This window comes from Theropithecus gelada, chromosome 3 (genome assembly GCF_003255815.1).
Source record: "Theropithecus gelada isolate Dixy chromosome 3, Tgel_1.0, whole genome shotgun sequence".
Taxonomy (NCBI): domain Eukaryota; kingdom Metazoa; phylum Chordata; class Mammalia; order Primates; family Cercopithecidae; genus Theropithecus; species Theropithecus gelada.
Window position 1 is genome coordinate 37,228,582 of NC_037670.1, and position 14,712 is coordinate 37,243,293.

Genomic DNA, 14,712 nt, shown 5'->3' on the forward strand with positions numbered 1-14,712 from the left:
ATCTTCTGTGAAAACCAGTATTGCAAGAAACTACTACTATCATTCTCAGGTGGTATAAACAGAATCACTTCTCAAATACACATGATAAAAATAATCAGAATCAAAAGTATTTTTTCTTAAAATCTATTTCCTAATCCTTCATCTAAATTTCACACGTTTATGGCTTTAAGTAAACTCTTCTTAAACACACTTGCATCAATAGGTCACTAGGCTTTTGAAGATAAAAACTACTAATTTATTTCCTGTTCCCAATAATCAATCCTGAGGAAATTAAGGATCAGAAGTACGTACCTACCATTTACAGAGTCTGAAGAAAAACGTGGTTTGTGAAACGTTAATTGTGAACAATATATGTTAGAGATGACATTATTCTAAATTTTAAAAAGCTAAAATTCAACCTACCAAAAATAGTTTCCTAATTTTCTTTTCTAACGTGGGTATTTATACAAGTTTAGTAAAATACTGTAATGAATAAGGCTGACTGGATGATTCTGTCTATTACAAATTCTTCTCTCTATGCTAAACTGTACAGACTGGATTTCTTTGCAGCTAGGGTTCCAGGTGTGATTTAGGCTTTAGAATCACTGGTATAAGCCTTCTATTTGGAAATGAGCTGAGGGGGCAAGCAGGCAGATCAGGGGTCCCCAAAACCCAGGCCACAGACCACACAACAGGAGATGACTGGCAGGCGAGTGAATGAAGCTTCATCTGTATTTACAGCTGCTCCCTATCGCTCACACTACCGCTTGAGCTCCACTTCTTGTCAGATCACTGGCAGCATTAGATTCTCACAGGAGCGCAAACCCTATTGTGAGCTGCACATGTGAAGTATCTAGGTTGCGTGCTCCTTATGAGAATTTAACGCCTGATACTCTGTCACCATCTCCCATCACCTCCAGATGAAACTGTCTAGTTGCAGGGAAACAAGCTCAAGGCTCCCACTGATTCTACATCATGGTGAGTTGTATAATTGTATCATTATATACTACAATGTAGTAATAATAGACACAAAGCACACGATAAATGTAATGCGCTTGAATTCCCCTGCCCCAATCCATGGAAAAATTGTCTTCTGTGAAACTGGTCCCTGGTGCCAAAAAAGGTTGGGGACCATTGAGGCATATGCCATCTATTTTGTTTATTGATTGACTGACTGACTGAGACAGAGTTTTGCTCTTGTTGCCCAGGAGGGAGTGTAGTGACACAATCTCTGCTCACTGCAACCTCCACTTCCTAGGTTCAAGTGATTTTCCTGTCTTAGCCTCCCAAATAGCTAGGATTATAGGCACGTGCCACCACGCCCAGCTTATTTTGTATTTTTAGTAGAGATGGGGTTTCACCACATTGGCCAGGCTGTTCTCAAACTCCTGCCCTCAAATGATCCACCCACCTTGGCCTCCTAAAGTGGTAGGATTACAGGCGTGCACCCCCGTAGCCAGCAGACATCCTATTTTTTTTACTAGTGTGGATCACCGTAAAGGCAACATGGTTTAAGTGACAGCCACCATGGTAGCTTTCAGGTGTTGTATTTTCCAGATCATGGCAGGGCAGCAGCTTCCTTAGCAGTCCAGCTCTGCAGTGTGGCTGAGGTACTCTTAGGAAGTCAGCTGGAACCTGCTGACTTCCAACACGCTCTGTGAATCTGCTATTTACTACCATATCATATATCCTTTTAGGATTAAACTAGGTAGAATGTGTTACACTCTCTGTGAATCTGCTATTTACTACCATATCATATATCCTTTTAGGATTAAACTAGGTAGAATGTGGTACACTCTCTGTTTCACCCTGTCAAATACAACTACGAAACCCAAAGCAGGAATATTTGGCTGTCGTATCAAGTAATTCAGACAACCATCTAAAACACTTATAAATTATATCAGAAAAACATGAGTTAAAATTTTAAATAACTATCATGAAAAGTAACTTACCTTGGTAAGAAATTACCTGTACACTAAGCTGTACAGTTCCATCTGTTTTTACTCCTTGGTCAAATAAACTTCGTTCTGGATCCAGCTAACCATGGATAAAATGAGTAAGATTATTTTAGTGCAATCATTAGATTAAGTCCCTTGCCTTTGGTTTAGAATAAATGGATGTACCAAAAAGAACTTAATTACTGAACATACTAATTAAATTATAAGAACACATTATCTAGCTTGTCATATTTAATTCTTTGCCAAAATTTAAAATATTTTCACTACCGAGGAAGTAATTCAGGACAGCATACCACCAAATTTGTCATGTCAGTTTTCTCTATCTCTGGAGTCTAGTTTGGGATTTTAAATAATTCCAAAAGTCAATTATTCATTCTGAAATGTATTTAAAGTACACTATACCTGTCATGAATAAGAGTGTTTAATTAGTGGTGATAATTTATCTAAATATATTAACATATTCTTGCCATATCTGCCTTGTAACCAGCGCTACATATTGAAGGTAAGGGTTTACTCTAAATCTCTCATCATAAAGTTAATAAAATTAAAGCACTTATGACCTTACTACCTAACCTAGCTATAAATATCTTGAATCCTAATTCTGTATTACTTCAGTATTAGTGTTTTTTCCTTCATATATCCTTAAAATGAATGTATTTCACACGATGGCAAATTGATGTTAATTCTGACTTCCAGACACTTTCTGTAATCAGCTTATAGACAGGCTTCCGTTATAATCATCTCGCATAATTTATAACTGTGTCTGCATGTCATATAGCTGCAGGTCTACTCTCAATCCCAATAATTAACCTGATGGTGTCGTCATGGCACAAACATATGACAAATGACTATGAATCTAACTTGAACAGGGGATAAGACAAACTGTGTAGGGCTGGGCGTGGTGGCTCACACTTGTAATCCCAACACTTTGGGAGTCCAAGGCAGGTGGATCACCTGAGGTCTGAAGTTCAAGACCAGCCTGGGCAACATGGTAAAACCCTGTCTATACACAAATACAAAAATTAGCCAGGAGTGGTGGCGCACGCCTGTAATCCCAGCTACTTGGGAGGCTGAAGCATGAGAATCGCTTGGACCCGGGAGGTGGAGGTTGCAGTGAGTGCCACTGCACTCTGCCTGGGCGATAGAGCGAGACTCCATCTCAAAAAAAAAAAAAAAAAAAGACTGTGTAATCTTGTAGACAGATTAAATATGACAGTTACATCCATTAATATACATTTCATTAAAAATTGTCTTAAGGTCAAGTTTTTTCTTCTTGTCTGGTGGACGCTGGTATTATCCACTAGAAGCTATGGCAAATGTAACTCTGAAAGTATAAGCGCTCAGGTACTGAACATATTAGCAAGTTCACTAAAAGCCAGAATAAGGACAAAACTCAAGCCTGGTATTTGATCTTGTGTTAACATTCTTCAAAAAAGTGCAACTTAGCCATTGTTCCCTCAGCTTTCAAGTCAGCCCACATCTGAAAATATAAGAGCATTACCATAAGCAGCAAGACTTCTGATTCAAATGTATGTTTGCATTGACATGAAGAACAGAAGTGGTGGTCCTCATATCCTTTTTAAGGAGGAAAGGGGGACAAGGAGTAACGCAAAATGCCCTTAGATCCAAAGCTAGCCCTGAATTCCACGACAATATGAATTATAAATATTACCATTTATCCAACTAATATTTACTGAGAATCTGGAAGAGTTTGGGTAATCTGCAGGCCATACTTTCATTTTGGATAGGTCAAGTATTAAAAAGAAAGCAATAAATGTTACAGCTGAAAGACAACTAAGAGATTAAGTCCAGATTCCCCTTTACTTTACATATGAGCAAACCAGGCAAAGTCCAGCGACACTGAGTTATATTCACTATAAACCTTTAAAAAAGTTTTTTGTTTTTTTGCCTCAAACAAGTGAAGAGAGTTCTGGAATCACAGAGGTCTGGGTTCAAATTCCAGTATACCCCTTTGTAGCCACACACTGGGCACATTATTTAACCTCTTTAAATCTGTTTCTACATCTGCAGAATGTGACTAGTAATATGCTGATTTCAAAGTCTGATGTGAAGATTACATGAGCGAATTAGAGTGTTTTGGAAGTATTTTTTTCACTCAATGCACCTTGCCCACATAGCTCAAGTTCACCAGTTTTTAATAGCTACCTCAAATTCTATTCTATGGAACTAACATATCAAATCTCATTTTTGGAACATTTGAGGTGTTTTCAGTTTTTGCAAAGCCATGAACATCTTCATGCATATACCTTTACCCACCCTGAGCATTTCTGTAGGAATAATTTGCTGAAGTGGAACCGTTAGCTATTTCACATTTAACATTAACAGATATTCAATGGGACGTAGTCTTCCAAAAAGACTAAGTTAATTCATCCTGTCATTAAGAGAAAAATACTTTAAATCCTAAAATTGTAACATTACTAGACCTTCCCACATTCCCTAGTTTTGGAGCACTCTATCATCCCTACCCACCACCAATTACTAGATTTATATTGAAATGAAAAGATTAAAGTATGGTTAAAAGGCAAATAAAATGCACAAATTTTGTTAAAACATTTCAACTTACTGTACAACAGTATTTTATTAAAAATAGTAGCAGCATATGATGATTTGAATTTTTAAAAAACTAACACAAAAGTTCTGTAATATAAGGAATACCCATATCACAAGGCAGGCAGGGGAAAGAGTAAAGAACGATCCAAAAGATGACACAATATACATTAATCTAAGTTAATAATAAATATATAAATAATATATATTTATTATTATATATTATAAATATATATTTATAAACATATATTTATATATAATATATAAATATGTAAAATTTTATATATAATTAATACGTAATATAAAATCTTATATATAAAAAATATAAAAATATATATATATAAACATATATATAAAATATATAAATACATATATAAATAAATAAAAATAGTACAAAACTCAGCCAGGTGCACTGGCTCACACCTATAATCCCAGCACTTTGGGAGGCCAAGGCGGACGGATCACTTGAGGTCAGGAGTTCAAGACCAGCCTGGCCAACATGGCAAAACCCCCTGTCTACTAAAAATACAAAAATTAGCCAGGTGTGGAGGCATTGGCCTGTAGTCCCAGCTACTCGGGAGGCTGAGGCAGGAGAATGGTATGAACCTGGGAGGTGGAGGTTGCAGTGACCTGAAATCGCACCAGTGCACTAAAGCCTGGGTGACAGAATGAGGCTCCATTTCAAAAAAAAGAAAAAAGAAAAAGTATAAAACTCTAATATGTATTTAATCATATGCTTAAGAAAGGTCATGGAAAACTGTATGGGCAATTCTATTTTTTTTTATACATAAAAGTACTATACTTTTATACATAAAAGTACTACCTGTCTTGAAAACATACTGCAAAATATGACTCGGAATATGTTTCAGACATAACATATTATAATACTACCGTGAGTAAATCCTTTTACAATAAATTCCAGGACCTATCAGTTAACATTTAAATTCTTATCCAAAACCTACTGTCAGAGAAAATAAAGGTAAAAGGGAAATGTGGAAATCATTTAGTTAAATGATACATTTGAGAAGTTAGAAGCTGGCTAGAAATATACTTCAGTTTCAAAAGTCAATGTGCTCCCTACTATTACTACTTATATTTAAGCTTTGATTCTTATTTATTTAAACTTCTCATTTTATATTTGTGAAAAGTAAAAAACAAATGTTTCATTTGTTTTAGTACTAAATTTTTAAAATATAATTTTAAATGGAGAAAATTTTGCTTGAAAACCTTATTTCTAAACACTTAAATTTTACAGTAATACCAATCAAATCTTACAGAGATAAAGTCTAAAGCTATAAAGGCTAACAAAAAAATATTCCTATGTAGACTAAAATGTTGCAATACAAATTTACAAAAATAAAAATTACCTGGATATCTTGCAGGCAAATTTCATGAGCATCCAAAGAACACTGTAGTCTTGGTTCTAGCAGTTTCTTTAAATTGCCTATTGGTTCATTGATGTCTATGGCCTGGCTTACACATTCAGCTGGCGCGTAGGTTTGTTCTACAATGCTAAATGTTAAAGATGTAAGTGCTAACAGTTACATTTTTTAGCCTGGATTTCAAAGTAACAATATGCTAAAAACATAATTCCAAACTAAAACACATTTCTGGTCTTTGAAAAGTCATTTCTACATAGATGCTGTGGTAGGCTCACCCCCAACTAGTATTGCCAAAATGAACACTGAATTTCATAAAGAAATGCTAGCTTGAAATTTAAAGCATCCTTGTAAATATGCCTGATTATGTATGTACATACATATGTGTGTATGTGTACACATATAAATATTGCACATACATTATGTTTGCATTTGCATTATATTTTCAAGTTATTTTGAAGAATTTTAGACCCAGAAAGGAAGACACATTGTCTCCTCAAAATCTGTATGCCATCTCTACTAGTCAATTTCCCTTCCCCACATAAATAAAAATATAAAGATATAAAAATAGAATAAGTTAAATAAAAGACTTTCCCTTTAATTTAGTATGAACACAACTGGTTGTAATCAGGACAGCTCCATGTTCAAAAGAGTTTATATTCTTCCTAAAAACTGTCTTAGTGCTCTTTCATATTATTTCACACTTTGAATTCAAAAGGGTTAAAATCTTTGGTAAGTAATCCTATATATCTCTTACAAATCCTTATATAGGACCAAATAGAAGACAAACACTAAGTAATATTTGCTGAATTGGTGAATGTGGAATTCAATTAAGTATTCCAACATGTTTAATTTAAACATGATTTAAATCTCATTTGTGATTGTCAAAAACAGTATGTATTAAAAAATCTGTTGAGTCTTCACATAAATTACAAGTAAAATGAGATACATACACGATAGTCAATGAATGTATATAACTTAAAATTTTTTCTAAAACATTTATTTATATTTTAATTTTAGAGACAGTCTCCCTATGTTCACACCAGGCCAGCCCCAAACTCCTGAGCTCAAGTGATCTTCCTGCCTCAGCCACCCAAGTTGCTGGGACTACAGGTGTGTGCCATTGCACCTGACTTAAAACATTTAAAATTTATAAAATAGACCCCTCATAATTAAAAACAAGCTTATTTAAAAATACTAGTATACTATTGTTATTTTTTAAGGTTAAAAAAAAAAAAATCTTAGGTAAGCCTTTTTACCAAAGTCTTCAGCTATAGCCATGGTAGGTTGCTGTTTTTTTTTTTTTTTTTTTGAGATAGAGTCTTGCTCTGTCGCCCGGCTGAGATGCAGTGGCACAATCTCGGCTCACTACAACCTCCACCTCCTGGGTTCAAGCAAGTCTCCTGCCTCAGCCTCCCGAGTAGCTGGGACCATAAGCATGTGCCACCACGCTCAGCTAATTTTTGTATTTTTAGTAGAGATGGGGTTTCATCATGTTGGCCAGGATGGTCTCGATCTCTTGACCTCGTGATCCACCTGCCTTGGCGTCCCAAAGTGCTGGGATTACAGGCATGAGCCACTATGCCAGGCCAGCTTTTTCTTTTTTTGTAACAATTATTCTTGAGATTCAGATGTCACTTTAAAACAAATTTTTAAAGAACTATTTTATACTAGCTGAACATTAAACATTTTTCTAAAGTTTTTATTACTATCATTAAAACCTTGGAAGACTTCATACAAATATCTAAAGTACCAATTTCTCTTTAAAAAAAAAAGTAGATGATCTCAAAAAACTGGACCTAAATTCCTGTACAGCAAAAATCTACATTAGGTAAATGTCAATTACTGCCTCCACATAGGTCATACATATTAATTACCGATCTGTCGCCTAACCTAGACTATCCACAAAAGGTCGGATAGTATATACTTTAGACTTTGTGGACCATCTGTGTGCATGCTTGTATAAACATAAATATACGCATGCTAGGCTCAAAGAGGGCTCCTAACGATTCTTAAATGCATGCCCTTTCAAAGTTCCGCCCCACACTGTACCAGGGTTGGACTGTGCGACCAGAAGACTAAGATAAAGTGATATGTCACTTCTTAGATTACTTAAAGACACTGGGGCTTTCTACCTTGCCATTCTATGTCTCTCAGACCATTTGCTTTAAGGGAAGCCAGCTGCCATCCCATGAGCAGCCCTAGAGACAGTCATGTGATGAGGAACTGCGGTATCCTGCTAAGAGTCTCAAGCATGACTTTGGATGCAGACACCCGAGCCCTAGAGTCCAGTCTTTAGGAGACTGCAGCCCGGGCTGACAGCTTCATTGCAGACTCATGAAATACCCCCGAGGCAAACCACCCAGGTAAGTTGCTCCCAGGTTCCTCCGAGAAACAATGTGCAATAAAAAATATTGGGCTTTTTTTTTTTTTTGAGACAGCATCTTGTCCTGTCACTAAAGCTGGAATGCGGTGGCACAATCATGGCTCACTACAGCCTTAAACTCCTGGGCTCCAGCAATCCTCCCACCTCAGCCTCCAGATTAGCTGGGACTTAGGCACATGTCACCAGGCCAGGCTAATTTTTTTTTTGTATGTTTTATAGAGACAGGGTTTTGCCATGCTGCCCAGGCTCGTCTTGAACTCCTGGGCTCAAGTGATCTGTCCACCTCAGCCTCCCAAAGTGTTGGGATTATAGGCATGAGCCACTGCATCTGGCCGAATGTTGGGCATTTTTAGTTTCTGAATTTTGGGGTAATTTGTTACACAAATATCTATACATGAAATTCCACAGAAGCATGCATTCCCTCTTATGCTGGAAAAACTGGGATAAACAAGTTGAAAAGCTCTATTAAAAATTTAAGGTTTTAAATCTCAACTGTACTCTCAACACTCAGTATCCTCCTTAACCTTAATTATCTTGTCCAGTTGCACTACAGAGATTTCTAAACCTGTTACTCCACGGAGATTCTCTATTACTTTTCAGTCCCTTTTACTGTCAGTTTATTATCTCCCCTCCTACTCCACAGAGTAAAATAGGGATCACTAACTACTACTTTCCTCAATCTTCTTGTTGACGCCCAAATGTCTGTTTCTACTCATGTTCTCTCCTTGGATTCTGAACTCGCTACTACTGTCCTCCTTTCAAATAAGTATGATTCCATTATTATTCCAAGAATTAACACTTTTCACTACACTTTATGCTTAGTACTGGTCACGTAATTACTCATATACCTGTATGTCTCCTCAAATACAATGTGGCCTTTATAAGGGCAGATTAGTATCTTATTTATTCACATATTCTTGTCAATTAGTTGTTTACAACAGTTACTCATAAATATCTGTTAAAATAGTTCAGGTTGAATTAAACTATTTCTGAAATTAAAGCAACCAGTGCTGAGGAAAAGAATAAAGAATTAAATGCCCCAAAGGAGAAAACTATTGAAATCAATTGCTTTTGATTTCATTCACCCTTTTACTATCATTAGTTTAAAACTGTCTTTCCCTCTCAGCTACAAGCACACTAAGTCAGAGGAAATCAAACAATACATTATCCCCTAAAATGCTGAGAACAGTTTTTTAAAAAAAAGGAAGTCCAAAAGAACTATGACTTGTTTCCTGGTTTTAATTAGGTATATTGGTATTTTGAAAAAAATGATAAAATTCAGAAACACCTACCTTTCTTCTGTGCACTCTGGTTTCTCTGTTCCATCAATCTCAATTTCTATCAGCTCCTCTGCTTCTCTTTTAGTCATGGCTGAAGTATTTCAAAGGATCGGTCCTGCAAGAGTGACTTTTTAAGATACTTTAAAATTATCTACATAAACAGAAACGACACACAAGAAGTAGAGACCCAATTCAAATAAAAGGCAAAGGGCAAGCAGAAGAGGGGGAAGTAGTCTTTACTCATAGAAGAAAATCAGCTGGGCGTGGTGGCTCATGTCTCTAACCCCAGCACTTTGGGAGGCCAAGGCAGGCAGATTGCTTGAGCCCAGGAGTTTGAAATCAGCCTGGGTAACTTGGCGAAATCCTGTCTCTACTAAAAATACAAAAATTAGCAGGGCGTGGTGGCACGCACCTGTAGTCCCAGCTGTTAATACTTGGGAGGCTGAGATGGAAGGATCACCTGAGCCCAGGAGGCTGCGGCTGCAGTGAGCCATGATCTCACCACTGCACTCCAGCATGGGCGACAAAGTGAGACCCTGTTGGAAAAATAAAATAAAGAAAATCCACAAATGACATTTACAAATTAATTTTTTTAAAAACTGGTGTTTATTAACCTGACATGACAAATTCATCAATCTACTGGATTTACTGGGATATTTTTGGGACCAATCGCAATCAGTAAGTTACCTCAAAATTAAGTTAAGGGTCTGTTAACTATATTAAAGCAACTCAGTCTCAATAAAAGATTCAAACCTGAAGCTTAACATGGAGATGAACTATGTTTATTCAGCTAAAAGTTGTACCTTAGTAGCATAATTTACTGCAAAGTATCACACTGATACAATGACATGCAAATTAATCAGCTAGGATTTGATACAAATGATGTCCCTTATAAATGCATTATAAAACAGCAAAACAAAGTAATAAAGTATAGATATGCATATTATTTCCCTGATTACACACAGTAGAAAATTTTTAATGATTTTTTTCAGATGTGGTTTTATTTTAAACAAACCACTACTTCAGTTTTTAATTATCCAATGTAAAATTTTTATCTATTGCTTAAAACCACTGATACAAAAACATTAGAATTTTTAAAATGCTAAGTAATGCACAAATAGCTATATACACATAGATATTTCTTTGTGGACATTTCTGAGGTGTTACTACTGTTAAATACCAGGTTCTGTTATTAACTACCCCCTTGTAGGTCAATAAATTTGTCTTTGGACTCCATATGTAATTTCAGTCCACAGCACCTTCTGAGACGTTAAAGTGTATGGCACATCTAAAAAGAGGCGTACCTTTATAATGAATGCTCCACTAAATTTGGTATTCCGACATTTACAAAACAGTTGTGTTCCCACTTACAAGATTTGACGAAATAAAGAATTTAAATATTCATTTATATTAATAACCATTACTCACTGAGCATCAGGCACTGCATTCAAATGTTTTGCATAGAGCAACCTTATTTGGAGCCCCATCTCATACAAACACTATTCAGAGGTGACGCTAAACCACCTGTGGCTCCATGTCACAGTTTTGGTGTATCAACCTAAGCAGGTATCATTCCAGATGCAGATGAACCATGGTTGTTCAAATATAGGTTCTGTATTGCGTATATCAGTACCACAGCCACCACCACCCCTTACCTGGAGTACTGCAACAATCTCCTAAAGGAGGTCCCTGTGTTCACTCTTGTCCCCCTCCTAGTCTATTCTCAGCCAATAAAACAGCCAGAGTGTGATCGTTTTTAAAACGCAGCTAGGGCCAGATATGGTGCCTCATACCTGTAATCCCAACACTTTGCGAGATAGAGGAGAGAGGATGTTTGAACCCATGAGTTCAAGACCAGCCTGGGCAACATAAAAAGAACCTGTCTCCTATATTTTAAAATTAGCCAGGCATGGTGGTGTGCACCTGCAGTCCTAGCTATTCGGGAGGCTGAAGTGGGAAGATCGCTTGATACCAAGAGTCGAGGCTGCAGTCAACGATGATCGCGCCACTGCACTCCCTCCTGGGCAACAGCGAGACCCTGGCTCTTAAAATAAATAAATAAAAGTAGAAGGTCCATAAAAGTAGAAGAGGAAATTGGAAGAGAGGGCCAGAGCGATTCAATGTGAAGACTTGCTGGTTAGCTGCGACTGGCTTTGAAGATGGAGGAAAGGAGCTATGAGCCAAGGAATGCAGGTAGCTCCTGAAAGCTAGACGAGGAACAGATTCTCCTTGGAAGGCTTTAGAAAAACAGGACTGGCAACACCTCATTTTAGCCCAGAGACCTACTTCATATTTGACTCCAAAACTGTAAGATAATAAACTGGTGGTGTTTTTAAGCCATTAAATTTGCATACTTTGTCACACTCACATTAACAAACTGTCTCCCTTTCCACTTTCGAAAGGGCTATAACTCTCCTCAGTTCTCAGTATCTCCAACTCTGGGGTAGCTGGTTTTTTGACAAATAGCTAGCATCCAAATCTAGACTGCCTGATACAAAATGAGCTAATTTTTCCCACATAATTAACGTTGCTCGCAGGCTTGTCCTTAAAGGACAAACAATAAAAGGGTAAGGTTCTCCACTGGGATGGACGCATGCACATGGAGCAGACTGCGCAGGCTCTGTTCACACGCCTATCTGGCAGACTGCACAGGTTCCAGCAGGCTTCTTTTAGGGATGATGAAAAAATGAAGACTCTCTGGTTTTCTTTTTTCTTGCTGATGCTGGCCTAATAAGCCTTCCCTTTCTCCAATAAAGCCTATTCCTCAACTGGTGCTATGTGTAAAATTGTGGAATTCAACCTGAGCGCTAAAGAAAACAGGTGGAAAACCAGTAGGGATCTACCTTGAAGGACAACATAAGCTTCACAGGGCAGGAATATGTGTTCACAGATATATACAAAGTACTCTGAAGAGTGGTACTGTGTGGTACACACAGGTGTAGATATTCAGCAGGCACTCCACCAATATGTGTTGAATAAATGAGTAAGAACTATTTCACACCATATAAAATGAACTACAGATGCCTTAAAGGATTAAACATAAAAGGCAAAACTATGAAACAGAAGAAAATGGTGGGGACATTTTTGTGGTCTCATGATAGAAAAGGATTTCTTAAATAAAATTCCAAGAACATAACCGTAACGAGAAAAATCTGATTACATAAAAATCAAGATTTATGTTCCATAGACAGGCTACAGAATGGGAAGGTATTTCCAATACCCAAAAGTGACAATGGAATAGACAATGGCCTGGAATTTGATAACCAAAAAAAGGGACAAATTAGAAAAGTAGCCAAAGCCTAGGAAAAGGATTTTCACATAAAGGGAAACCAAAATAACTCATGATACAAAAAAAATGCCCAAATTCAAATCATTCAAAAGTTCAATTTAAAACAAGAAATTACCACTTTATACTGCGTGTGTGTGTGTTGCGGCACGGGGGAGGCGGCAAATGTCAGAAAGTTAAATAACGAGAGCAGTTAGCAGGAACATAAGATTCCCCTGTCTCTGTAGCTGTGGTACACACAGGTGTAGATATTCTGCAGAAAAGTATATCAAGCATACTTACACCTGCAACCCAGCAAGTTCATCCCTAACTAAGCATTCCAGAAAAATTCTCCAATTGGTTAACAGGATTGACTGATAATGTTCAGGGCAGCTTTGTTGGTGACAGCTGGTGCCAATCCAAGTGTCTATGTTAAGAAAGTATTAATCAAAGAAAACACGGAGAAAGCATACACTATGGAATTTTAGTACTGATTAAAAGGAAATAACGTCCACACAAAATAAATAAATTATAAAAAACTGTTGTTTACAGAAAACAGTGAGAATCAGGTTGGCAGCAGAATAGCACTTTAAAAAAATCACTTATTTTCAGGGCTTATAAAGAGGTCCACTCCCATCTCCACAACCCATTTTTTAATGATTAGAAAACATAATTTTCTGGAAACTTTGGCAAAATAGAAAAAAAAGCATATGATGTAGCCAGAGGCTGAGAAGCGGCCCTAATGACTTGCCAACAGGGACACCTGGGGCTCCCCTAATATAAACACTAATATAGGAAGTTGCTACAAAGAAATGTATCCTATGATCTTTCAAAAAATTTATAGACCAATCCCTCGAAAGTGCCAAATAGAGAAAAAAACAAAACAAAAACTCATGCCCTTTTGGAGGGAAAAAAAAAAAAATATATATATATATATATATATATAAAACTCGGTTTCTTAAATGATCTTTCAAAAAATATTACTCAGTCTCTTAAATGATCTTTCTCTCCAGGTTCTCTATCTATGCTTAGTCTAGAGAAGCAAAACAGAGATTTGAGAAATAGTCCCAATCTTACATATCAGTTTTTGAGTGAGTCTTATCTCTTTTTCTGAAACCAATTCCCCAGGCTTCTACGTCAACACTTAGGAAAACTGAGAGAAAATTACTAGCAGTTTCTCCATCTAAGGGCTGCCCCCGCCAGAACTGCACAGACCAATTTCATATACTTTCACTGACACTCTGGTTCTGCTGGATTAAATCCAACCTGGGGTTCGGAATGTTTCACAAGATGGGATACAAACTGAACTTGAATTTAACGAAAAATTCTGGGAACAGCTAGTGTCTTTTAAAATACAGATAGATGTAACATTACCTTTTGAAATTACAGATAAATTTGAGAATTGTCCTTCATTGGAGTGCGTTATTAATTACAGAACTTAGAACATTTTTTCCCAATATATTATAAATATAAGTGGAGTGTAGGAGTACCTGCGAAATTTACTGCACATTTTCCTAAGTTATTAAATAAATGCTTTTCAGTGTCTGAGGAAATTAAAAGACATTTTTATTTCAAAAATGAAAGTAGCAGTTAAGAAAAAGCAAAGCATGCACATCTATTTAATATGAAGACAGAAAGTACATACAGTGAAAGATTAACAGTTGGGACCCCCAGGTGAAGGGTATATGGGTGTTCACTGTATGATTTTTTCCCCAATTTTTCCATAGGTTTGGAGTTTTATGTATAAAGAGCTGAGGGAAGGCTAAAGTCAACAGTTTTAACTTACTACTCGGTCTGATGACTTACTTCAACCTAACATCTAGCTCACGATTTAATTACTTCATTACCATACACGCCTCATGACAGATGCTCTTGTATACACAATTCAGGTAAAACT

The 14,712-nt window shown here is 36.7% G+C and overlaps 1 protein-coding gene across 3 annotated transcripts in view; it reads right to left on the minus strand.

The window, feature by feature from the left end:
• The window catches only part of GABPA (GA binding protein transcription factor subunit alpha), a 37,971-nt gene that overhangs the window by 21,177 nt on the left and 2,082 nt on the right, over positions 1-14,712 (minus strand). For 2 of the 3 annotated variants that reach the window (XM_025378828.1, XM_025378827.1), the window contains exons 2-4: positions 9,563-9,665; positions 5,873-6,017; positions 1,932-2,016 (exon numbers count right to left, since the gene is read on the minus strand). In XM_025378828.1, coding sequence (XP_025234613.1) covers positions 1,932-2,016; positions 5,873-6,017; positions 9,563-9,639 — 307 coding nt within the window. In that variant the 5' untranslated portion in view covers positions 9,640-9,665. Of the gene's footprint in view, positions 1-1,931; positions 2,017-5,872; positions 6,018-9,562; positions 9,666-14,305; positions 14,360-14,712 lie in introns of all 3 variants that reach the window. The other variant, XM_025378829.1, reaches the window with a different exon arrangement.